At 36.2% G+C, this 26,533-nt stretch overlaps 1 protein-coding gene across 2 annotated transcripts in view; it reads right to left on the bottom strand.

Annotated features, from left to right (window-relative positions):
- Window positions 1-4,100: 4,100 nt before the first annotated feature.
- The window catches only part of DHX15 (DEAH-box helicase 15), a 66,667-nt gene continuing 44,234 nt past the window's right edge, over window positions 4,101-26,533 (bottom strand). The window contains exons 10-14 of one of the 2 annotated variants that reach the window (XM_050947580.1): window positions 25,473-25,664; window positions 21,800-21,922; window positions 17,198-17,388; window positions 11,883-12,052; window positions 4,101-10,718 (exon numbers count right to left, since the gene is read on the bottom strand). In XM_050947580.1, the coding sequence (XP_050803537.1) occupies window positions 10,601-10,718; window positions 11,883-12,052; window positions 17,198-17,388; window positions 21,800-21,922; window positions 25,473-25,664 (794 nt within the window). In that variant the 3' untranslated portion in view covers window positions 4,101-10,600. The remainder of the gene's footprint in view (window positions 10,719-11,882; window positions 12,053-17,197; window positions 17,389-21,799; window positions 21,923-25,472; window positions 25,665-26,533) is intronic. The other variant, XR_007773561.1, reaches the window with a different exon arrangement.

Raw genomic sequence — 26,533 nt, 5'->3', positions numbered from 1 at the left:
CCTGTGCTCCTGTGCTGCCTGTTCAGTATCAGTCAGACTTGTTTTTAGCACATTTGAATTAGTTTGATCAAATCTTCAAAACAGGCCAAGTGCTGAAAAAGCAAATAAGTTAATAAAATGTCATCGTACCTAAGGGCAGATACAAAAGTTATTGGTTTAACTAGCTAATACACTGGGACTCTTGTTGTGTTTTATTTACAGAAGGATAATTTTCATTTTTAGATAATGCATGTCTGAGGAATAAATAGACTTATACAGTGAATCACAAAGTAGGCATTTACAGTTCCATTTCATTAAACTACATATTTCCCTTCTACCCCAATCAGGTCTTTTCAGGTTGGAGAAAATCACTAGTCTGCTACTGTACACAGTTTAACCCAGTATTTGACTGTGCTACATCTTTAGAGAGTGGGCATTTGAAGAAATAGACTATTAGGCTGTATGTAGCAGCAAGTCCAACAATGAGGGTTAAAGCCAAGATGGGGAAGGCAGGCCCATGATCTAATATCCAAAATGAAATAATCATAGAAAAGAATCATAGACTTTGAGGTCAGAAGGGACCATTATGATCACCTAGTCTGACCTCCTGCACAACGCAGGCTATAGAATCTCACCCACCAACTCCTGTATCAAACCTGTGTCTGAGCCACTGAAGTCCTCAAATCATGGTTTAAAGACTTCAAAGTGCAGAGAATCTTCCACCAAGTGACCCATGCCCCATTCTGCAGAGGAAGGCGAAAAAATCTCAGGGCCTCTGCCAATCTGCCCTGGAGGAAAATTCCTTCCCAACCCCAAATATGGCGATCAGCTAAACCCTAAGCATGTGGGCAAGACTCACCAGTCAGACACCCAGGAAAGAATTCTCTGTAGTAACTCAGATCCCACCTCATCTAACATCCCATCACAAGCCATTGGGCATGTTTACCGCTAATAGTCAAAGACCAATCTCATTATACCATCCCCTCCATAAGCTTATCGAGCTTAGTCTTGAAGCCAGTGTGTCTTTTGCCTCCACTACTCCCCTTGGAAGGCTGTTCCAGAACTTAACTCCTCTGATGGTTAGAAACCTTTGTCTAATTACAAGTCTCAGCTTCCTGATGGCCAGTTTATATCCATTTGTTCTTGTGTCCACACTGGTTCTGAGCTTAAATAATTCCTCTCTCTCCCTGGTAGTTATTCCTTTGATATATTTGTAGAGAGCAATCATATCACCCCTCAGCCTTCTTTTGGTTAGTTTAAACAAGCCAAGCTCTTTCAGTTTCCTTTCATAAGACAGGTTTTCCATTCTTCAAATCATCCTAGTAGCCCTTCTCTGCACCTGTTCCAGTTTGAATTCATCCTTCTTAAACATGGGAGACCAGAACTGCACACAGTATTCCAGATGAGGTCTCACCAGTGCCTTGTATAACACCTCCTTATCTCTACTGGAAATACCTCGCCTGATGCATCCTAAGTCTGCATTAGCTTTTTTCATGGCCATATCACATTGGCGGCTCATAGTTATCCTGTGATCAACCAATACTCCAAGGTCCTTCTCCTCCCGTTACTTCCAACTGACGCGTCCCCAGCTTATAACAATAATTCTTGTTATTAATCCCTAAATGAATGACCTTGCACTTTTCACTATTAAATTTCATCCTGTTACTATCACTCCAGTTTACGAGGTCATCCAGATCTTCCCATATGATATTCCGGGTCTTTCTCCGTATTGGCAATACCTCCCAGCTCTGTGTCATCCGCAAACTTTATTAGCGCATTCCCACTTTTTGTGCCAAGGTCAGTAATAATAAGATTAAAGAAGATTGGTCCCAAAACTGATCCCTGAGGAACTCCACTAGTAACCTTTCTCCAGCCTGACAGTTCACCTTTCAGTATGACTCGTAGTCTCCCCTTTAACCAGTTCCTCATCCACCCTTCAATTTTCATATTGATCTCCATCTTTTCCAATTTATCTAATAATTCCCCATGTGGAACCGTATTGAATGCCTTACTGAAATCAAGGTAAATTAGATCCACTGTGTTTCCTTTGTCTAAAAAAATCTATTACCTACTCAAAGAAGGAGATCAGGTTGGTTTGGCACGATCTACCTTTTGTAAAACTATGTTGTAATTTGTCCCAATTACCGCTGATCTCAATGTCCTTAACTATTTTCTCCTTCAACATTTTTTCCAAAACCTTGCATACTACAGATGTCAAACTAACAGGCCTGTAGTTGCCCAGCTCACTTTTTTCCCCTTTCTTAAAGATAGGAACTATGGTTAGCAATTCTCCAGTCATACGGTACAACCCCTGAGTTTACAGATTCATTAAAAATTCTTGCTAATAGGCTTGTAATTTCATGTGCCAGTTCCTTTAATATTCTTGGATTAAGATTATCTGGGCCCCCTGACTGAGTCCCATTAAGCCGTTCGACTTTGGCTTCTACCTCGGGTGTGGTAATATCTACCTCCATATCCTCATTCCCATTTGTCATCCTACCATTATCCCTAAACTCATTTGCCTCATTAAAGGCTGAGGCAAAGTATTTGTTTAGACATTGGGCCATGCCTAAATTATCCTTAACCTCCACTTCATCCTCAGTGTTTAGCGGTCCCACTTCTTCTTTGTGTTTTTATTTATATGGCTCTAGAACCTTTTACTATTGGTTTTAATTCCCTTTGCAAGGTCCAACTCTATATGGCTTTTGGCCTCTCTCACTTTATCCCTACATGTTCTGACCTCGATAAGGTAGCTTTCCTTGCTGATCACTCCCATTTTCCACTCCTTGTAGGTTTTCTGCTTTTTCTTAATCACCTCTCTGAGATGCTTGCTCATCCAGCTTGGTTTACAACTCCTGCCTATGAATTTCTTCCCCTTTCTTGGGATGCAGGCTTCTGATAGTTTCTGCAACTTTGACTTGAAGTAATTCCAGGCCTCCTCCACCTTTAGATCCCCAAGTTCTTTAGTCCAATCCACTTCCCTAATTTCCTTCATTTTTTAAGGTTAGCCCTTTTGAAATAAAAAACCCTAGTCACAGATCTATTTTTGTTTATCCTTCCATTTAGTTTAAACTGAATTAGCTCATGATCGCTCGAATCAAGGTTGTCTCCTACAACCATTTCTTCTATGAGGTCCTCACTACTCACCAAAACCAAATCTAAAATGGCATCCCCTCTTGTTGATTTAGAAACTACTTGGTGAAGGTATCCATCAGCTATCGCATCTGGGAAAATCTGAGGCTTTTAATATTCTTGTTTCTATTTCCTTTATGGATTTTTCTTTTAACACTTGTTTAACTATGGGGCAAAGCTGTTTATTGTCCATACATTTCCTGAAAAGCAAACCAGTCTCAACTGTCAACATAAAGGGTGCTCATTATTTTGAGCATTAAGGCCCTGAATGCTAAATTCTTGCTGATCTTTTATCTTAAATTACTGACTTTTAGAGAGACGTTAAAAAGTCATTGGATTAGGAACAGAAACTAAAGATTACTTTCATATTATTGCACAATCCAGTAACTCATTAAAAGAATGTTTTTGATGTCCTCTTTGACAGCTACTATCATCCACATTTTTTGTAAATTCCACTGCTTTTCACCTTCTACCTCTATACAAACTGTAGGCCTTTTAGGAAAGGTACATAGTAAATTAAAATTTTTAAAAGAATGATACTGTTTCTTTCCATAATAAAAAGCTTATAAATTACTTGTTATTCAACATGCAAGATGAAATAACCTCAATATAATTCTACAGTCTAAAGAGTGAAGACTCTAAACTTTAGTTTGCAGTGCTCTGAAGTGGCACATGAATTTGGATGAAGAAAACTGGCGTTGCAGAGTTGAAAAATGAGATATTTTAGAAGAGAAAACCCATTGCTAATATAAGCAGAAGTGGTTTTACTATATGGCTGAAAACTTGAATTGACAAAGCATTCAGGTCTACCTGCAACCCTCCGTTGCATGAAGCCCAGTAAGTGCTTGATGGTTTAAGTGTTTATTGTTTATGCTACTGGAAGCAATGAGGCTAGGAGCACTAATGCAATAAGCCTACAAAACAGACACTGAATTCAAATGGAAGGCAAGGGCATGTTTTACATAAAAGAATAAAATCCAACCAAAAAATAAGAAACCGTTGCGGCCACAAGAAATATTTATTATCAGCATTCATTTGTGAGGATTTTTTTTTCTATACAATGGTAGTTACTGAATAGCTGCCATTTGCAAAGTGGGATATGTTTACAGAATCACTTAAAACCATATGTATACATGTGAAATTTGCAGTGCCCCTCCAACATTTAGTGTACCTAAGAAGCTCTATAGTATCTTAATTGAGACTACAAAATTAAACCTCCTCAGAATTGTCAGAACAAAACTATTTACAGACCACTGCAGTTGTGAAAACGTTATTCACTAGCTGTCAGCATTTTTCTTTTAACCTCTTGATAGTGGAAGTCAGGATGTCCTCAATGATAACCACTTATCTCAAATGCAGTATTGCATAATCACAACACTTTGTCTTTTGCAAGTATTTTACATGGAAGAGGGATAAGGAAGAAAAAACTTTTGTACTGCTTTAAAGCTACCAATTTCAACCTCAAAAGTACTTACATTTTGTATCGCTTGAGACATTTTAAAATTTGATTGGACAACTGCAAGAAAGAATACTGAAATGAACTAGTAGTACTGGAGACAACTATAGATAACTACATAAATCTTTTCCATCTGTAATTTCTATACTCTTATGATATACTGTACTCCTTGTAAAGTAAATTGAAAAGGCTACAAAAGCCTTAAAAGCTGTGGTATAAGATTAAGACTAAAAAAGGTTTAAAAGCATTGTCTTTCACTGCTCAAACAGTAGGATAGAAAATTGAAGTATTTACTCATCACACAAACAAGATTTTTAAATTGCCAACTCCATTTATGTGGGTTCTCACTATCTGGTAATTCTATGATGTCATGACACACGACTGGTTTTCTATTTTAATAACTGAAAAAAGAAAGAAATCGTAGCAATCTGTGACTGTAAATTAGTCATGAATTTGTATCTAATAGAAGATAAACATTACCTTTAGTAGTGACTGCCACCTAAGTTTTTTCTATGACTTTTAAAAAATCCCTTTTCAAAATCTTACACTCCAATAGAAGACAAATTCCGTTTACACTATTCAGTTATACAGTACTTCTGAATAATTTTCTTCAGTGCATATACAACATTAAGTACAAGTTTCAAACTTATGCTGTGTTAGTTTCAAATTAGACTTGATCCAAAAAGTGCGGAAAAGCACACAGAAGTTGATCCTATACTAATTAGATGTGGTGTTTATTATTGATCATTTTCACATCTTCATATCTACAGCAAACAACTGCCCCATGCCAAAACAATTTGAACGTAAAGAAAATTATTCACCATCACGCTACCAAAAACACATTCAGGTGCAAAATTTCTGCAGATCATTGTTCTTTAGATGTGCAGACAAATTTAATAAGTAAAAACTCAGACTTTTACATTCAGGTTCACAAGTGCGAACTGTTTTAATTTATTCTATTACACTGAAAAATTAACAAATGCTATAAAGGTACAGAGAAATCGGAAAAGCAAGTACGACTAGTCACTTCTGTATGATGAAGCACTAACATTAGCAGGTGTCTCTCTAAATGTAGTTTTATGCATCCAATCACAAGTTAGTTTTGTCATCCACACAAAGTTAAACACACTTATTACAGATCCACATTAGCCCTAGCTGCTTTGAGGAATTAAGCAGAAGCACTATTATAAAGTGAGGGGCTCGCCTTCTCATCCAAAAAATGTATTCCTTTGATTTACTCTCTACTATTACTATTTCCTTATCTAATCCATATTATAAAACAAAAAACTTACAATCCAAAGCAGACAAAGCAACTCAACTCCCCTTCCTCAACCAACCACTCTACAAGTCAACAGAGCACTTCTTTCCCTTCGATTGTTCCAAGGGAACTGGTTAAATCTCATATTAAGAACTCAGCTGCTGTAATTTTTCAAAAGCTAAACCAACTAATCCTAAGCGATACAACTCTTCTGTATTCTGAGTATTCTAAAAACACACTAGCTGCAGTTTAGAACATATCCACCAATTTACAAGAAATGATGGCAGGCTGAGAACACAGCAGAAGGAAAACAACCCGACAACAAGCAGCTGAGTCTGGCCAGGTGCAAACTAGTGCTCAGTAGCATTACGTTATTCAGAAACTCTTGTTCCATGCACCAACAGAAATCTGCAGAGCATTTCATTTCCTCAGAAGTGATATTTTCAGCTCATCAAGCAGCAGAACCGACTGACTGAAAAAAGAGATCTGTCTAGCCTCCTAAGAAGAATAGTGGTGTTATTTAATATGAATACAATGTTACATGGCATAAAAACCTCTGAATTATTTTAGTCAGTTATGGCCTCTGGCCTTCTTAATTTTAAGAAGTTACTCATTTTCCACTGTTTGGCCATATATTAATACCTGATTTAATATTTTCTTTCAGTTTGCTGCCTTCTCTGTTAGAAATAACTAAAAGCAAAGTTATAGTGAACAATAGGGTAATGCTATTTTAATAACATTCCCTGAGTGGCAGACAATGAGCCTTGTATGCTCATAGTTAAAATATAAGTACACCTCTACCCCGATATAACACCGTCTTCGGGAGCCAAAAAAATCCTACTGTATTATAGGTGAAACTGTGTTATATCGAACTTGCTTTGATCTGCTGGAGTGCGCAGCCCCACCCCACCCCGGAGCGCTGCTTTACCGCGTTATATCCAAATTCATGTTATATCGGGTTGCATTATATCGGGGTAGAGGTGTACTACCAAACAAACATGATTCCCTAGTACTGTCACTGACCTGCTGTGTGACCCAAGGAAGTCTCTTTTCCTTATTACCCCTCAGTTTTTCTACTAGCAAAATGGGAACGGTGAAGATTTTGAAATATATATACAAAAAGCACTAAGCATAATTACGCATTTATCTTAGTTGTGTTCTTAAAGTATTTCATTCAAAAAAAGATTGGTTCATTATTGCTGTTGCAGTGGCCTGTCAGAAATTGAAAATTCTCTTTCCCTAACCATTACATCCAGTAAATATGTCTCTTTCACTCCTTTCCAATTCTCTCTTATGGAGCCAACGACTAGTTTACTTCCTGTATTAGGATGAGTGCTAATAGCATAGATTCATAGACTCTAGGACTGGAAGGGACCTCGAGAGGTCGAGTCCAGTCCCCTGCCCTCATGGCAGGACCAAATACTGTCTGGACCATCCCTGATAGACATTTATCTAACCTACTCTTAAATATCTCCAGAGATGGAGATTCCACAACCTCCCTAGCATGTGTTTGTTAACTTGCTCTCCCTTTTATTGTATGGTTCTTACACAACAAATATACTTCTGTATTTTAAATATGTATGAATTATGCAATAATTTAAGAATTGTGCATAGTGGTTTCAACTGTTTCATGTCAGAATGTTGAAATAAGGAGTTTAGGTGAAAAAGGTAGCCTCAGTGCTACTCTTATTTATACCGAAGAAAAATATTGTGCAATTGTAGAAGTAACACCTAGTACACTATAACTGTACTAAAATGGTTTATTAGCATAGTTGGTATCTGTCACCCATGTGAGCTTTTTTAAATGCAGAGAGTAAATTAGCTGAACATAAAATTCAGCATTATTGAATGTTTCTGTTGACAATGTACACAACTGTAAAACCTTTGATAAAAAGTTGGCTTGGAATTGAAAAATTCCATTTGAGTTTTTAAAAATGTTCTCAAGTTCAGTTCTAACCTAAAAAAGTGCATACGTGGCATTATGCATCAGGTGTGGCACTGATTTACATAACAAGACTGTTATACTTCCAAGTTAGAAAACGCATTTTTTTTTTTTAAACCAACTGCTAGCCCCGGACCGTCTTTTCATCTTGTACATCACTACTACTAGCAGTGGAGATACTACAGACCAAATTATGTACTCGCTCACAGCTGTACAACCCTGCAGTCTTCCAGGTAAGTCAGTGACACCTCAAGAAGACAGCGTTGCACAGATGTCACTATTTTCTTGAGGTGATTTTCACAGGTGTCACTAATTTAACTGGAAAACTACAGAGCTGCACAGCTGTCACTGACTACATAATTTGGCCTGTATTTTCATCCCCAGTAGTCATGATGCATGTGACTGAAAGATTCCAGCTTGACTGTCATGGCCCAAGCTGAGTTTGTGGGTCTGGCAGTTAGAAAAAAAACAAGCCATCTTCTCTCATATCAACAACTTGAATCCATAACCAGCTGCTCTCTCAATTCTCAAGCTGTCCCAGCCCTAAAGTTAGAGCAGCACTTAAGCTTCCATAGCTTGTGTCAGCTGACTATGGGACCATATGCTAACTGAGAATTGGCAGAATACTGAGACACTGCCACATCAAGGGAGAGCTCGCTGGCATAGGAATTGCCTTTATATAGTAGCTAGCTGAGTGCTTCCCCATGCTAGGGGAATTCTCAGCTGGCCAGTTAGAGCCAGACTCCAGTCACTGTACACTGAATTGTACATGGTAGTTGGAACAGTAGCAGAGAATGTGACCCCGGTATCATTTTCCTTGCAAACTGAGCACTGAGCAAGTGTGATATGGAAATTAACAAGACTAAAAATCTACCATGGGATTCCATTTTAAGTTATTTTAGAGCAGAATTTGTTTCGTGGAGGACAGAACTCCAGTTAGTGAATAAGTGGAGAAAATAAATTAAGCTTTTTGTTTTATAATGCCTACATTTTAAGTACATATTTAATCTTAATTTTGTTCTAAAGCATTTCAATTTATCTTACATTTACTTTTTAAACAGTCTGCCTCTGCCCCCCATACAACCTGAATTTTCTATGCTCTTACCAGAAATCCTGATGGGGGCAGTAAAGTCCACTACAGGGAATGGAACAGGAGTACTTGTGGCACCTTACAGACTAACATTTATTTGAGCATAAGCTTTCGTGGGCTACAACCCACTTCTTCAGATGGGAAGATTTCACAGAATACCTGGTACTTTATCATGCTACTTGTGCTGAATCCACACACAAGAATTATTTAACTTTTAGACAATGTTATATAGCATCATTATCCATCACAGTGCTAAGAGTTTTCATTAAGCAACAGTTAAGGGATAGTATCCCGTCATCTCACAATCTCCCTCCATAACATTTTAGAAAAAAGGACTCAAGGTTTGTAATTGGAAAGAGGGAGGGAAACCTAATAAACTTTATTCCATATATTTTTTAGCCACATGCTATAAAACTTAAAGCATCCTAAATGTTAGTACTCAAGCTCCACTGTCCTTGGGTCAGGCAGTCTGAGCAGTATCTCCAGCAAGGGACACTAACTCAGTTCTCCACTCTCAGGGCCAGAAGGACTTAAAACTTTGCCCTAGGGTGCAGAAAAAATGAAAAGCATCTAGCCTAATATTAGTGACTATTATAAGCAATTCAGCTACAGCACTGAGACTGGGAAGAGTTGCTCCTACCTTCCTTTGCCGGAAGGACTGTTAATCTAATGTGTGTTTCAGAGTAGGGAAAATCTTCAATCAAACTGAACACTTCAATTACACTTGGGATCAACAAGTTCCAACTTTCCTCTTATGAAAAAGCTGTCAAGTCTTATTTCACTAATATCACTATAAGACTACTATGTCTGGAGTGTCTGTCAGTCATATAGCTCACTCATGCTACTGAATCCAACCTCATAAGAATTATTGCATTTTAACAATGTAGTATCATCCTTATCTGACCACCACCTAACAGGGTAACTTTTAGCTGTCCATAAAGACTAACAAGACGCATTCTCATTATTACAATTCTGACCAAGAAAGTCTGTAAAAATGTGTTCAGAGGAAGAGCTCTGTCAAAACTGCAACAGGTTACATGAAATTTCCATTTAAAACAAATCACTAAACCATTTAAAGAATTAGGCATGGGAATTCATGTTAGACACTATATAGTAATATCTCACTTATCACTATCCGTACTAAGTGTGATACACAGATAATTGTAACACATTGAAAATCGTAGACTAAAGTGATGTCAACAAAATAAGCAGTTTAACTGAAGATTGGAGACAATGATTCTTCAAATTTTTTTTATCAAAACCAATAAAAATACTGAAGTACTGTGGCACAAAATTAGTATAAATAGACTTTATTGAAGTCAGTACCTCTGTACTGAAGCTGAAGATTGTGTCTACATAAGCACAAGTTGTAACATTTCACAACTTCTAAAAGGAATGTCAACAATTACAACGATCATGCATACCATGGTCGATAATCACATTTTAGAAGCATTTTCAACCATTTCTAAAGAAATGCTTATAACATTGTTATATATAGAACTACTTTCAATAAACTGCAAAACATTGATCAGCTTTTCCAGTATGGGCTACAGTGTCAACACAAAAGGGAGGCATAAATGTTTAATTTATGAAATCAGAATGGAATATTTACTGTAAAGAAAAATATTTAAAAGCTTTCAAATAAAGGCCATTACTGAACCAAAGTGAAGAGCACAACTTGAACTCTGAGTTCAGTCATCTTTTAAAGTTGTCCTCTGAATAACTTCAGTTCAAAGCATAAATTCAGTACTGTGAGTATTCCTTGGACTGAAGTTTGGCAATGATGCGGTCCAACTGTCTCTTTGCTTCACACTGTGGGAAATTGCTCATGTCATAATATTGAGGGGCAATTTTCACCAACCTGCCAAAAAGAGAACAAAATTGTCACTAATATACAAGTTTGAACATTATACAGTCTGTAGCCATTTTGCCTAATTAGCAGCTATGTAAAATAATTAAACATTATTCATCTCTTTAGTACTGTCTAGAAATGTGCAGATCCGTCTTATGACTCCTAGGTCCAGCATTACAAAGGCAGTTTTGAATTTTCAAAAAGAAAAGTGGCTTTACATACAAAAATATCCAGAGTTTAAATGCTTATTTAAGCAGTACAAAAGTTGTGAAACATGTTCACTCTATCTCAAGGCTGTGGCCATTTCAAAAGATCAAAATTTCCCAGTAATTCTTATTAAGAAGGAATAAGACACCTAATTTGTAGTGAGACAAGGTGGGTGAGGTAATATCTTTTATTGGACCAACTTCTGTTGGTGAGATACTCAAGTTTTTGAGCCTTTAAATAGAAAAATTAAGTTCTGATTGACCCAAGTGCCAAACACTAATATTCGAATGATCCAAAAAAAGCATTCTGAATTGAATCACAATACTGAAGTTGTAAACATTTTATGATATACTGCAATGTTTTTGATTACTTCATAACCAGATAATTCCAAAAAGTATTGCATTCTACAACTTAAGATTCCAAGAACCATGAAGTCATATGTATAACACACAGAGAAACTAGTGATAACCTATAACAAGACGCAAAGTATATAGCACTGTCTGCCTGACTGTGCAATCATGCATCTACTACCAGAAAGTTTGCTCCTTGAATCTACAGTTCTTGCACCAAGGGAAAAATCCTAGCCACAATGACAATTGGAGTTTTGGCATTGACTTGAATGAGGCCAGGATTTCACCCCAAGTCTGTGACACAATGTTAAATCCTTCCTGCTCAATCCTCAAAACAAATCCCAGGACTCTTCATTACTAACAAATATAAACATCTAAAACAGAACCCAAAACCCCTTGTTCATACATATAGCCTCCACTAATATATGGGAACTATATGTACAGATCAAGGGAGCTCAAGTCACCTGTAAGTGCACAAATCCATCTATTCCATTAAAACATTTTATAGTAGACAGTTGTGAAAAAAAGAACTACCTTTAGGTAATTCTGAGAAAACCCCAACAGATTAAAAAAAAGATTCTTAGAAAAGAGAAAATGTTCAAGTGGTTTTGCTCACCATTCTGGCTTGATATCTGTACATGTGCGGATGTAGTTCTTTGTTGTAAGGACAAATTCATTATAAAGTACCCATTCAGGTTTGTGATCAAGAACTGTGGAAGGATGTAACTGCACCACTTGGTTGTCTTTCACTGTTAAGTAATGCCCTGTTCGCTCCAAATGCGCAACCTAAATTAAAAACAAAACAAAAATAAAAAAAAGCTTTTCATTACATCTAAGGAAATAAATCTCTTCTACTTTGCAAACTCTTGTTTGAAATTGTTTAAAACTACTCATCTGTTTATTGCCTGCACAAGTCTATAGCAGACATCTTATTTTAGAAAAAGAAACAGGTATTTTCAAGGTATGTAAGCCTAATTTTCTAAACTTCACATGGACTTTGCATACTTGCCAGCCAAGAGTAACTATTTATATTGCCTGTCAAGATTTCTGGTGTATTTGGCAATTGCTAAGGTATACTTAAATAGTCATAAGCAATTCAAGCAAGAAAAAGTGATACAAAACTGGCTAGTAGTTCTCACTTCGAGAAGAGGATTACTAGCACAAAAGTATACCAAATATAGTTCTTTAAAATGACAAAACTTTGGAAGAAGTTTTTAATAGCAATATATTACAAAGGCAATGTCCAATAAGGACATCTGACTCTAGCACTTCAGTTATTCTACTGCCTCTTGGACTGACAAAGGAACAATAAGTTTGGCCTTAAATTCCCATTTGATACTAACTACAAAAGTACTCTGGATTATAATAATGGGCCTATAATAATATAGTTTCTACTAGCACTTTGGATCTGAAATGCATAAGCCCAATAAAAGAGTTGGAGATCCAGTAAGACAGGAGAAAGAATGGTCTTGTGGTAATGGCATAAGACTCAGAGCTGAGAGATGCAGGTTTAGCAACACACTTTTCCTGTGACCTTGGTAAAGTCCATGTCCAAGTTTCCCTGTCTGTGAAGAGATAATGCCTATATCACAGAGCTGTTGCAATACTTAATTTATTAGGATTTGGTAAAGTACTCAGAGATCTTTATATCACTGGTTTTATTTACAGAGTTAATCTAAAACTAATTCATCATCCCTTTAGTTAACTTTTTATTGAAGACATTTTGTACAGTCAACAATTGTTTATTTTGTCACAAATATTAAAAGAGTGATAGAAAAATAATGAAAGGAAATATAGCAGAGTTGAAACAGTCCAGATTATGGAGTTATAGCTAGTTAAATCAATGATTTTTTTTAAATCAGTTCATCTTGGGCCATCTTTCCTGAATTGTGAATCAAGTACAGGAAGTAAATTATTTCATTTATCTTCATTCTTTTGTTCTTACCAACCACATTTCTACAGTTGTTTTTCATTTTTGCTATCATAGTTATTAAATATTGGCTTATGCCACAGGTATCTGAAAGAAATAACCACCTGTACTTACTTATAGCACATCAGGATATTTCCCCAATGCCACAGTAAGAGAAATTCTTATATATTTTTAAAATTTTTGTGCTTTTGTCTCTTACACCTTTTGTGACACTATATACAATGTCTGGGATATTATTTGCAATGGTGTGTTTTGAAATATCCCTTTTAAAAATAGTCTTTTAAAGAATTAGTAATTTTTACCTAACTTCTCATTTTCAACACAAAATAAATTTGCAGATTATACCATTACTTTATTTCAGGTTTGGATGACCACCTAATAATGATTCACTCTTGGATAATTCCCACTATTTTAATAAAATGTTTTAATCAATTTTGTTTCCTGGATTAGGAATGGAATATATTGGTTCAAAAATATTCCTGGGGGAACAACTGTTAATTGTTTCTATCATATATAGAAAAGGTAAGGGAAGAACAACTCATTTATTTAAATAATTTTCTGTAAATTTTCTTATTAATAACATGTACATTTAGTAGCCGAATCTCTTGACAATTTACATTTATAAAAAAATCTCAACATCTGGTTTCCTCACGCTTAGTATCTTGGCTTCCATTTTCCTATCATTTACCTTTATAGCCAGAAACAGTAATACACTATTATTTTGAGGAGTTCTGGACTGATTTTGACATGTACAATAAAATATATGCATAAACACAATTTTTATATGATGTTACCCAATTTTATTCCCAATATTGATTGCCAGTGGTTCCACTGAAGTGACAGTGGGAGTGGAGTGGGAAAAGACGACAACTGGCACATACTACTTTTTAACAAAAGGTTTTGAGTTACAGCCATTAACTACAACTTGAGCATCAAGAGAGTCATAGTTTGAATGCACTATATATAAAATATATAATAATGAGATCAGGGCATCAATGCGTTAAGCATTGTAAAGGCATATAAATTTACCAGGACAAAAACCTTGTAGCAGCATCACTGAGATGCAGGTATCCTCCAAGTTTTGGGGCAGTGCAATTACACTTGCAATTACTTCCTTTGCTTGCACTTTTCCAATTTAGTTATTTTCCCATTTTGTTTGTTTCCTTAACATTTCTGGAGGCTTATCCTACTTTTAACGCAGATTCGTAGTTCCCATAAAGTTATTCTGGCTCCATCCTTAAGATTTCTAAAACCATGCAATTTTAGTTTTTCCACTTAAAAAAAAAATCTTTCTGCTCTAATAGAGTTGTTTAAGCATGAAAATTTAGTTCTTTGTGATCTGTTTTTATCAGATTGAATAAAACAGGATTATGATCAGGTAATAATGAAAAGGGAAATAGAAAAATTACAGCACTGTTATTTGATACATAGAATTTAAGGCTAGACAAGCTCATTAGATCATCTAGTTTGACCTCCTATATATCAAAGGCCATTCATTTTTCTATTTTCTCCTTTCATTTTTATGCATTCCAATCTAAGTACTATAGGCTAATGCAAAGCATACATAAATATGCAGTCTCATCTCTTAGGGCTTCTTGCATCTCAGCTATCTGTTAGACCTAGGCGTGGAATGAAGGAGTACTTGTGTATGTGTCTGTCTAATCAGGCCCTTAATAGGGACCATCTCTTAAGGCACACTTGCAAAGAATTTCACAAGCCAATACTTTACATTTGCAGTAGCATCTTTCACTTATGTTCAGAACTCTAATATCTAGTTATTTTGATATTTATGTAATATTTTCATACAGCTTTCCAAAAAGAGATTTGACAGTAGAAATGAAAAGATGCAAGTGCAAAAGAAGTGCTGAAGTTTCTATATAGCTATTTGCGCCCTGAAGCCCAAGGAATTTAAATAGTTAAGGGCCTGAAATTTCTATGAGGAAACAAAGCTTAGACAGAGAAAAGTCTGTGCACTGCAGGTGTTTTAACAACTATGAACCACTGTTATAAAACCATTTTTTACCCAGCACTCAAATCTGACTAATAGAATTTAACATTTTTCCCTCTTAAAAATGAGCAAAAATTAACAAAGTATGTTGACATAAAAAGTCAGAAAATTCTCAAGACTAAAATTAAATCTGTCATAGTGTATTTTCCATTTATTTCTTAGTGAAAACTTTAGCACTTCTCTAGTAACTTGTATCAGTGTACTTCCAAGCAGTATCAATAATCAGACCTCAATGCCTTTGTGAGGTATGTTATTTTACAGATAGGAAACTTAATACAGCAAGCTTGTGACAGATCTTTTGGCTATTCTTTTTGGTTTAAACCACTTAGACTAAACAAGTTTGTTTTCTAAATTTCTGTCTCAATACATTACTGTTTATGAGAAATGTTTACTATAATTAAAATATACAGCCCATGGTTGAGATAACATTAGTAAGAAAACCATGATTTTCATTTTTGGTTTGTATGTAATTTTAATGGTACTTTAAAGTAATCTTTTGTATTTTAAATATAAAATTAAAAACAAAAGATTACTTTAAATACTACTGTTAAAGAGTTACCCACTAAAAGGGGAATTCAGACAAAACATAAAACATCAAAGTCACATGAGCTTCTCTCTCATCAAAATGCACAAAATCCAAGGACATGTTAGTAACTTTTTAAAAGAAAGAACCCGGCACAAAATAAGTCCATGTAAACTTTCACTAAAAGGCAGACTGACTTACTGAGTAGTCATTTAGCAATCCTCTCATAAGAATACAGCTCTCCCCCATTTTCTAATCAGCTAAAAATTTTTTTTAGAAACTAAACGGTGAATATGGCTTGATTTCCTTGCAAGTACCAACTATACATACTATACAAATTTTATGTCTTGTGGAGGAGTAATTCTTTCCTCACTATGCATCAGAGCGCACAAATATAGAAATGTGGACAACTAAAAACCAGAAAGGGGCCAGTGCTATAACTCTCCCAAGAGAACTAACTGTTGTGGGAAATCTCACCATTCTACATCGGGGAAAAAAGTTTGAGAACAAGGTTGACAGTCTTGCAATATTTTTCTCTCTCCTTCCCTGGGACTCTGATTGATTTATTAGAATACATGACTGTGCTCCACCCATGGCTTATCATTGACAGAAGTGTCAAGGATGAAATGATCAATCACCAGCTCTGCTTAAATACTTAGCTATCAGTATTTATAAATCAGTGGTTGACAACTGTTGGAGCAGATTAGATAATTAGAATAACCTCAATGTTTAGCACAGTATCTTGTCCAACAATGAAGATCTAAATAGATCATTGGTCATGACAAGCGTAACGATTCCTACATATTTAAAAATAATAAGTCAATACTTTAATCAAAATGCTCAGAGCATTTGCTTTTAGAAGCAGTAGACCATTATCCAAATAGAAGCTTACTGCAACTGTAAAACTTAATTTTTATTTAAATTTCCTAAAGCAAGCAGCTACCTGATCTTCCCCCTTTCGTACTGGAAATCCAGTATGGCAGTTGTAATGCAGTTTCCCTCTCATGCTTCAAATATCAGAAAATTCTAGAAATACATTTTCTGTAGTTCTGTCAGACTAGACACTGTCTATTTTGCATTTTAAAATCATTTTATTTGAAAGACAATTGTATTAGGACTGTGTTTTGCTTTGTTTCTTTTACAATATTTACCAGGGACTAATTCTCAGCTATTCAATAAGGTAACTAGTAAAGACTAAAGAAATAAGATTTTGAAAAAATTAGATAAGTTTCACTGCAATTTCTCTCCCAAGTGTGTGGTTTTCTTCAGATGACTCATTTGTCAGGTTGATTGCACACTCCTACTCAATAAATCTTCCACTAAATAGTTTGAATAAATCATGGTTAAACATTTTTATAAGTAATATTCTTATAAGTTGTATAAACTGGTGATAGTTAATTAAGGTAAAGTTAAAATCTACACAGCAAAAACTGAGAAGTCTATAAATTTCATAAACAGATACACACATACCTGCATAAAATACCCAGTAACCAAAGCCTTTCTTATATTGATATAATAGTCTCTGCTTGTAAAGTCTGTACTTCTACGAGGCAAATTAAATCTATCCATGATTCGTGACAGTTGTTGGCGTACATTGTCTGCAGACATCAGGGATCTGTAGTTAATGAAGTTGTCATAACACCACTGAACCGACTCATGATCTGCAATATTAAAAAAAATCATGAATCACCAAAACTGAATGTTTTATCCCATTAAAACAAATAAATAAAACAGTGACCAACTGAATGGTCAATCAGATGAACCAGAAACAAAATTCATATTTTATAAGTGCTAACGGTTCTTAGGCTCTTCAATGGATTTTATACATTAGATAACTTGGCTAAATTGTCTTCTACTCAAGAAATGTGTGGCCAGGACCAAAGAATATACCTAGAATTTTTTTGTGTGCGGTAACACACATACACATTTAAACACTATTGTCTTGCTGAAATGCTATGCCAATGAATTTCTTTCTCCCTAAGATGAGAGGCACTATGCAACACAAGTGCAAACAACCTTGGCCCACGCTGCTAGGAAAAATGAACAGGCTGCAAGTAGCATGTGGAAATCTTTACTAACTTTATATGGGTACTGAACACGAGAGACTAGCAGTACAACTATATTGCATTGATACATCAACTAAATCAAATGAATAAAAATAATAAAACCTCCTTAAATATTAAGCGCTTTTATAGAGCTTTTTCATCTTTAAAGAGCAGTAGAAGCATGCTTTAGCTACCTTAGAGGAGTGGTAGGTTAAGTGTTTTCTGCCTTTTGAAGGGAAAATGAAAGCAGACATAAGTGGCCAGGCACAGCCTATCACAGTAACATCTCCAGAATTCCATACTTCTAGTGCTCTAGATTATCCAGACTAGTTGCCTACCACGGGTACGCTCACACTTTACTCCTTTTACTGTTCGGAAATGGTGGTTCTATCGAGACATTGTAACATTAGCTCATTTCAGCAAGTTTAAAGAAGAGTGATAACATTAAACACAGCATCAGCTCCCTTCAATAACAAAAATCAGAAACATTTAGACAATACCGGAACTACCTAAGAAATGTGTTTCATTCTTATGTAGTTCTGCAATGCCAGTTTATCTTCAAATGCACTTGAAATCATCTTTATGGCTTTAAGGAATGCTGCTTTTGTCAGATTAGTAATCATAGATATGCAGAGCTGGAAAGGAGCTCAAAAGGACATCTAGTCCGGCCCCCTGCCAAAGGCAGGACCACGTATATCTAAGACCATCCCTGACAGATGTTTGTCTAATCTGTTCTTAAAAGCCTCCAATGACGGAAATTCCACAACCTCCCTTGGAAGCCTGTTCCAGTACTGAAACTATCCTTAAATTAGAACCTTTTCCTAACACTTGACTGGCATCTCCCTTGCTGCAGATTACTTCTTATCCTACCTTCAGTGGCCAGGGACGTCCTCTTTATACACAGCCCTTAACATATTTGAAGACTTGTCAGGAAGACCTGTCTTCTTTTCTCAAAACTAAACATGACCAGGTTGTTGGGTTTTTTAAACCTTTCCTCATAGGTCATATTCTCTGAACATATCATTTTTGTTGTTCTTATCTGGACTCTCTCCAATTTGTCCACATCTTTTTTGATATGCGGTGACCACAGCTGAAGCCTCTCCAGTGCCAAGTAGAGCAGAACTACCTCTTTTGTCTTAATGTATTATTACTATATTATTTGTTAAAATAGGTCTTCCGTGCTCATGAATACTTTATATGTGCCGGGTGAAGTTAGACTGTAGGATCACTTCATTCTTAAAGGACACTGGCCTGAACATTTAGAAAAGTGATCCTACACTTAAGTATAAACAAACAAGTGAAACATATAAAGTTGTGCAAGATTTAAGGTACTTGTTTTCTGAGTAAGTTTTCTGTATTTTCAGACCAGCAAAAAAAGATACATTTCTTATTGAGGAAGCTGTCAAGTTATTTTGTTGAAGCCAAGATGTTTAACTATTAAAAACAGATTATACTTTCCTCTCAAAAGAGGCCTTTCAAACAAAGGATTAATGTAGAGGCTTTTTGGTAGAATGAACAGTACAAGCTAGCCCTAGAGTAATTTAAAGTTATTAAACCAAACACTGGAGAGAAAATCTCAGCTGCATGCCATTTAATCTTCATCCCCTTCACTGAACTTAACAGGAGTTTTATAATGTCCTGTACAAAAGAATATCCACTTGCAGTCTCCAGCCTCCCACCTCAAAATAAGGTACCATAGGAACACAGTGAAATTAAGCAATAATTGGTTCCCCAGATATTTCCACATGCAGAGAGTGGCATTTTACTCAAACTGAACATATCACCACAGCCCCTTGTTGTAAATGTACTGTCTAGTCAGTTTTCCTTTAATCATTACTGAATGTATGCTTCACCAGACTACTTGTACTTTTAAAGGGACAGCGGTTTAGGAGGAAAAACTGTATCCATAACAGCACATGAGACTCTTTTGGGGGCAAAAACAGGTGTACTAACACTAAGGTATTTGCCACAACTGCTGGATCCCAAATAAGATAGACCTAGGATCCAACACATCACCACCAATAAATATTATTTTGACACTAAGTGAGGACTGAAAGCTGATATCACTTTTGGCAGAGTATTCTAAATCTAATTTTCATAAGCTGCACTGTTTTCACCCACCAAGTCAAGCACTTCCTTCACTTGCAGGCTTCCAAAAAATGTTCGAATTAAGTGTCCATAAAAGGTACATGGAGAATCCTGGAGCCTCAAGCCCTCAATATAAAGAGCAGACAGCATAAAGGTGGCAGCAATGCAAGATTCTCCAAAACGGATAGTGAATTTTCACAGAAGCCTTTTAACTACTGCTCAAAGTGAAGATCTGAAGACATCTGTAGGCTCTTTATCAAAAAAGATGGACAATCTCTCTTGCTGCTGGAGCATCACACGTGGTTATAGTCAAAAAGCAACCAGGTAGTAATGGCATTTTTATTCCACATACAAGTTTAACTTTAAAAACCTACAGCTTTTACTCCTGTTAGTGCTGCAATGGAAGAGTAAACGATTCAATTTTGCATCATACACCAAAGCTGCCAGCCAAGTCTTGAGTTCAACATTTTTTTTTTCTTTTACTGATTATGTAAAAATACAGCTGGATTGTTAAACTCCAGGTTAAGCTTTCTTGGCAACTGGTGTGATCTTTTGACTTATAAACAAAGCAAATTTGACATGGAAATTGTTGATGGAAAATACTGAAACCCAGGATCCCACTTTTATAGTTATTTTTCAAAAAGACAGATAGGTGAAGATAAGCAGTTCTCTCTGTCATTTTGATCTTGCTCAAACTGCCAAAATATTTTTGAACAAAATGAGCGATGGTTCTGGAGGAGAGGATACTGTGTTTGTATATATACATACAAACCATATATGTACAAAGTGATATCCATGTAATAAACTACAGAGCCATGTGATAAACTTACCATTCACTACTGACATGTCACTTATGCTTTTCCAACAATGAATCTCCTTGAGATTTATTCCAACATCCCAGCCCCCTAACCAGCCTTTTTTCCAAATCAACCTGGTCCCTGAAATGCTCCTCTCCTCCCCATAAAATCTGAAATATCCCTTCCTCAAAACTCCCCAGAGACATTACACTCTGCCCAAGGCAAGCAAAATTCAGGTTTTCTATGCCTAATAGATCTCTATCCCAATACAACACGACCCGATATAACACGAATTCGGATATAAGGCGGTAAAGCAGTGCTCTGGGGGGGCGGGGCAGGGGCGCGGCGCACTCCGGTGGATCAAAGCAAGTTTGATATAACGCGGTTTCACCAATATCACGGTAAGATTTTTTGGCTCCCGAAGACAGCGTTATATCGAGGTAGAGGTGTATTTCATATGCCTGGGAAAGGTAGATTCCTTGCTGTCCAAGGCCACCCAGCACTCGCTTCAAGACCTGGGCCAGACCAAAATAACCAACTTCAAAACAATTTTTTTTTTTTTGAGAGATACAGATATGCTATTTCAAGTCTCTCTTAAAGGGATTTTATATGTATAGGTTTTATTCTCTCTCCCTCTCAGCAAGACAGGTTGACTTGTGATAACTATGGCATGTAATTTTACAGGTAAGAAACATCAGAAACAACCCCAACATTTTATAAAACTCTAAAATCTTCTTAAAATAGCTTCTTAGACTATCTGCATCTGCCACCTGAAAAACTCAGTGCCTAAGCCCATTCAGAAAGGCACAGAGGCAACCCAGGGAGCAGATCTAGCAGAAGCAGGAGGGGAACTGGTAGTCAGAACATACAACTGGGCAGCAGACATGAATTCAGGTCTTAAAAAGTCAGTCTTCCAGATAAATGAGATTATTTCCTGGTTCAAAGGTAAGAGAGACAGTATTGTTAAAAATATGCCAATTTTTCCTTGTGTGATAACATTTAAAAAAATTTAAAAATACTGTGTTATATAACAAACTGTTACTTTGAAATAGGATCGCTTAATTCACACTTGACACCAGGCATAGAGGATGGTAATATTAAGAGTTAAAGCATATTATATAAATGCTTAGTTTTACACTTACTTTGTTTGAAAGCATGGTAGACATTCAGCAAGGTCAAATGATCTCCATCTATGTGGGCAAACCTCATCTTGGCTTCATCTGCTGCTTTCTTGGCTTCCGTGGGGCGAACAAAACACTGTGGGACTAAACAAGGTTGGTATGGGCCCAACACAAACGCCCATATCGATGAGTCACGCATTCACAGATAGAGGAACAAGGCCTAGCTAGGTCAGTTCACAGAGCATAGGGCAGGGCAGGATGGCCTCCAACTGCATCTTGGACTGTTTACTACCTTGATTTGGTACATCAACACCTAACCACATCTGTAAGACAAGAGGGTTTCAAAGCTACAGAGTACCTGATTATTTTGACTAGAACTATATGTAGGCATCAAAATCTCTATTCTGAAGGCCATCAAGATTGCCTAAATATACTAGAAGGCTCAACAGATCTTAGCTCAAGACCCAGTGCTGATAGCTGTACCACACAGCAGTATCAAAGTGACAATAAATGTCTAAGAGCAAGTTTTTTCTGGAGAGGCTCTGTATGGACAGAAGTGCAGAAGAGAGTTTTCAAACTATATTGCACTAGTGCAGCTGGTGAAACTTTACTACTAGTCTGCTGCTAGGTAATTTCAACCTTACATGTATTCTGTCACCTCCAGTAGGTATTGCTATCAGCACTGGTGCACAGAAACTTATGTGAATGAGAAAGTATCAAGAAGTCCAAGGTCATGATGGTAGCGGTAGTGGTGGAAGGTTAAACCGCCCTTTGGCACTTTTTGAAATAAAACTCCCACTCTGAAGTTGATGAATTCTGCCTATCCTCAGTTTCTCTTATACACATGATTTTATCTCTAAAGCATGCTTTGACTTTTAATTCAAAACCAGAAATTAAGTGCCAAAGATCTAACAGACAAATGGACAATTTATGCGCACAAATATTTACTGCAGCATCACTTAGTTCTATGGTCTGTCAACATTTTATAAGCAGCCACCCTATTTTGATAGGTTTGCAACATTAATTTTAATTCATGAGGTTGAAAGCTGTTATACAAGGTCTTCACCTCATTTAAAAAAGCCCACAGAGTTTGGTTTTTCTTTAAGTAGATAGCATCATAAGGTTTTGCAGGTGTTTAAGTTAATGTAATGCTGTGAAACATGCTGAAAGGAGAGCCCTGAAGGCCTATGTTCTTTATTTTTCCAGTCATTTGGGATGTTTTGCACTTTTTCACAACTAAAGCCCACAAACCTAATTAGAAACACTATTCTAGAGATCAGTTGTCTGTAACATAGACAAGGACCTTCTGATTTTTATCTCTCAGAAAAGGTAATAGTAAATGCTACATTTAAAGACCAGCTGTACTGCACAAGTTGAATACTGCATGAAATTCCAATAAAAGGTGGACATTGTAACAGCAATGTTAGTGGAAGAACCCTACTCTTCAATTCACATGGTAACAAATCTGAAAGACCAATGGATCAAATACAATGTAAATGAAGATGTTTCTTCCACAACCCCACATCTTTAAAGTCCCATATTTGAAAATCAAAGAAATAAAAAAAGTTAAAAAAGGTAAGTCTAACTTGAACTAATAAAACAAATTCTTAATTATGCTGTCACTTCACTGACTCACTGTTTTTCCTAGATGTGGCAGAGGTCTCCATAAGCTTGCAATTCAGCAAGTGCTACGAAGTATTCAAAACAGTGAGTTAAGGATGAATAATATGGAATGCCCTTGCTTTACCTAGTTTAAATAAGCCTTCACACTCCTCAAAACAGCCTTTTGTAAAAGGAATTTATTGAATGAAGGTTTAACTAACTTACTTGCTATTTTGTTCAATAATTTGGCTATCCCTTCCTCCTTTTTGGTATTTAGTTCTTCCATTTAATCCAAACAGCTAATCTCTGTACGGATTCTGGACAACTCCTACAGGTGCCTTCTGCAACATGTCGTCACCAGCTCAGCTGTTTGCCTTGTAGAACATTTTTTGGATTTTTGGTTTTAACAAACAGTAGTTTAACTACATGCAAGAAAGAGACCATCCTAAGCGGCCAGCTTTCTATATATTACTATTTATCCTAATAGATGGTGGTGATATTTTAAATGTAGACTTGGAGGGGAGAAATATATACAGAAGAAAAAAAGGCATCTTGTCTAGACAAAGAGATAGTGCACAACAAGCTGGGGTGTAAATCTACAGTGCACTACATGCAACATGTTAACTGTCTGCGTGGACCCCACTATCTCCCACTAGAAGTTTCCTAGGGTGCCCTCAGCTTTGAAATAGCAGCAGGTCAATGTCCCCTATTGTATGGTAGCAGGGACCACACAGACAGTTAAGTGTGTGACGTGCTAGTGCCCCGTAGAGTTAGACCCCAGATTGCTGTGTACTATTAATCTAGATAACCATAACATACTCAGTAGAAAACAAAAGGCAAGATATTAATTTCAGAAGTTTTTGCCTTACACTTTCACTTTAGTATAACTTTTGGGGTGGGTAGGAAGGGGAAAGGAAAAAGTAACAGAAAAGGCAGGCACCAACCTACCACCACCTCCGCAAATAAGGCTAGAATTTAGTTAAAAATGATTAGATTCTGCCCTGCCCATCTGCTCTGAGTCTGAACAGTCAAAAAACTCTGCAAACATTTTAGCTTGTTCTTACAAAACTTTCACATCATTAATATGCTGCAAGACTAAACTAAAGAAAGATTTTACACTTAGCCAAAACATTTTTCTAATCATCTACATTAAGCTTGAACCATTTCAAGAAGGATCAGAAGTAAAATTGTATTGTAAACAAGTCTGTAAATGGCAAGAACCAATATGAATATCCTCATCACCACAATGGACTAAAACTTGCTGCCATCTTGTTAAGACTGAGCATAAAGTCAATTGTTCTATATAACTGAGGATTTAAACATGGAACCCACTTGACTTCTTGTTTTTTCCCCTCAGAAGACACATTTCTTGACAAGCAGCTCTGCTACGGCATACTAACATTCATGTTTTGCACCAGCAAAATATAGCTGCGCAGACATATCCATTAAATGTATTATAGAATGAAGTTTTCTTTTCCACTTTTGGAATATGTCACTACCCTTTTTGACTTTCCCTTTTACTTTGAAAACTTGAAATTTATGTAGTATTTATCTGAGTTTAAGGTTAGTAATTAATTTTTTAAAAATCAGATCACTTTGGGAAGAGTTGGGTTTACAAATTATGTAAAAGAATACCACAAATTAGATTGGGGATGTTAAAAATAAAGTGACTAAATTGATACTTCTAGTCCTCAACAGAAATGGACAACAATCCTCATAGACATTTCTGTTCCAATGGCCTGGAATTCTTCCATACTAAGCAAAGCAATAGACATTTCTGTTCCAATGGCCTAGAATTCTTCCAGATTAAACAAAAAAAAAAAATCAAGATATTTTAGCTACAATCTAGGAAGTCAAATTCTTGTTTCACCATTTCGTGCATAGTACATGTTTTAGTAAGTGTTAATTTCATTTCTAAATTTTAAACCACTACGAATAATTCTATACAATAAGCTTCGAAAGGCACAATTCTAGCTTTATTAAAAAGTGTTTGTAATAATTTATATGTATGGATGTTGGAAAACTAAAATGTTTTTCTCAAATTGGAGAGCTGGGCTTTGTTTGGCATCTTTTTCCCTCCCCCTGCTATTACCTGACAACATGGCAGTAATAGATAGGATCTCATTAGAACAGTTGTAGTCACAACTTGCAATAACCATTTTAGCCAGTTGTGGATCCAGTGGAAATTCAGCCATCATGGATCCCAATTCAGTCAGGTCTCCATCATCATTTAAAGCAGCTAGATAATTCAAAAGCTCTAGGGCTCTCATCAGAGTTTCAGGAGCTGAAAGAAAAACATTCTATTAGTCAAGCTGCCTTTAGTAAGAAACAATGTGACAAAAGTACAAGCTATTGTACACAATATCATTTTTCTTTCTGTAGTGGACCAAATTCAGAACACAAGCGGTCATCGAATGCAATTATAGAGATCTAGCAACCAATGAATCACATAATACTCAGTCTGATATCAGAGATTTCTACACAAGATTCAAAGCCTTTTTTTAAGTGAGCTAATTTACCCTATTAAAGATGGCTACAAGTTTATCACGACGTCTGGGTTTCAACTGTAATGAACTTCAAAAATTTTATTACTAGAAAGCCTAAGCTTAATTCTTACTATTCTCTCTTTAACTTGGCGCATTTGAAAATGTGTGATTTTTATTTTTTTTAAATGAAAGTTCTTCTGGGTTTACAAAGAGAAAATGCATGCAAACAAGTCCATACATATGAGATACGGCAAGAAGCTCTGTATTTGCTAGAACCTGCAAAAAACGCAGTGTCAGAGGGCATGGTTTAACTATTGTTTTACTAATTAATAGGATGACCAGATGTCCCGCTTTTATAGGGACAGTCCCGATTTTGGGGGCTTTTTCTTATATAGGCACCTATTTCACCGCTACCCCATATCCCAATTTTTTACACTCGCTGTCTGGCCACCCTACTAATTAAGAATATATTAAATTAACCTTGCTCAAAATTAAATATTACCTCTCCATCCTATTTCTTGATAGTTTTGTCATTCTTTCGCAAAAATTACGTTAGTAAAAGTTTGCCATCTTCACCAACAAGAAACTCAATTTTTATTGTGAATAAATCTGCAGGCTGAGTTTTGTTTTTAAAAAGCACTTTTCAGAATCCAGACACAAGTGGTAT

The sequence above is a fragment of the Gopherus flavomarginatus genome, chromosome 3 (genome assembly GCF_025201925.1).
Source record: "Gopherus flavomarginatus isolate rGopFla2 chromosome 3, rGopFla2.mat.asm, whole genome shotgun sequence".
NCBI lineage: Eukaryota > Metazoa > Chordata > Testudines > Testudinidae > Gopherus > Gopherus flavomarginatus.
This window is presented reverse-complemented; position numbering and strand designations above follow the sequence as displayed.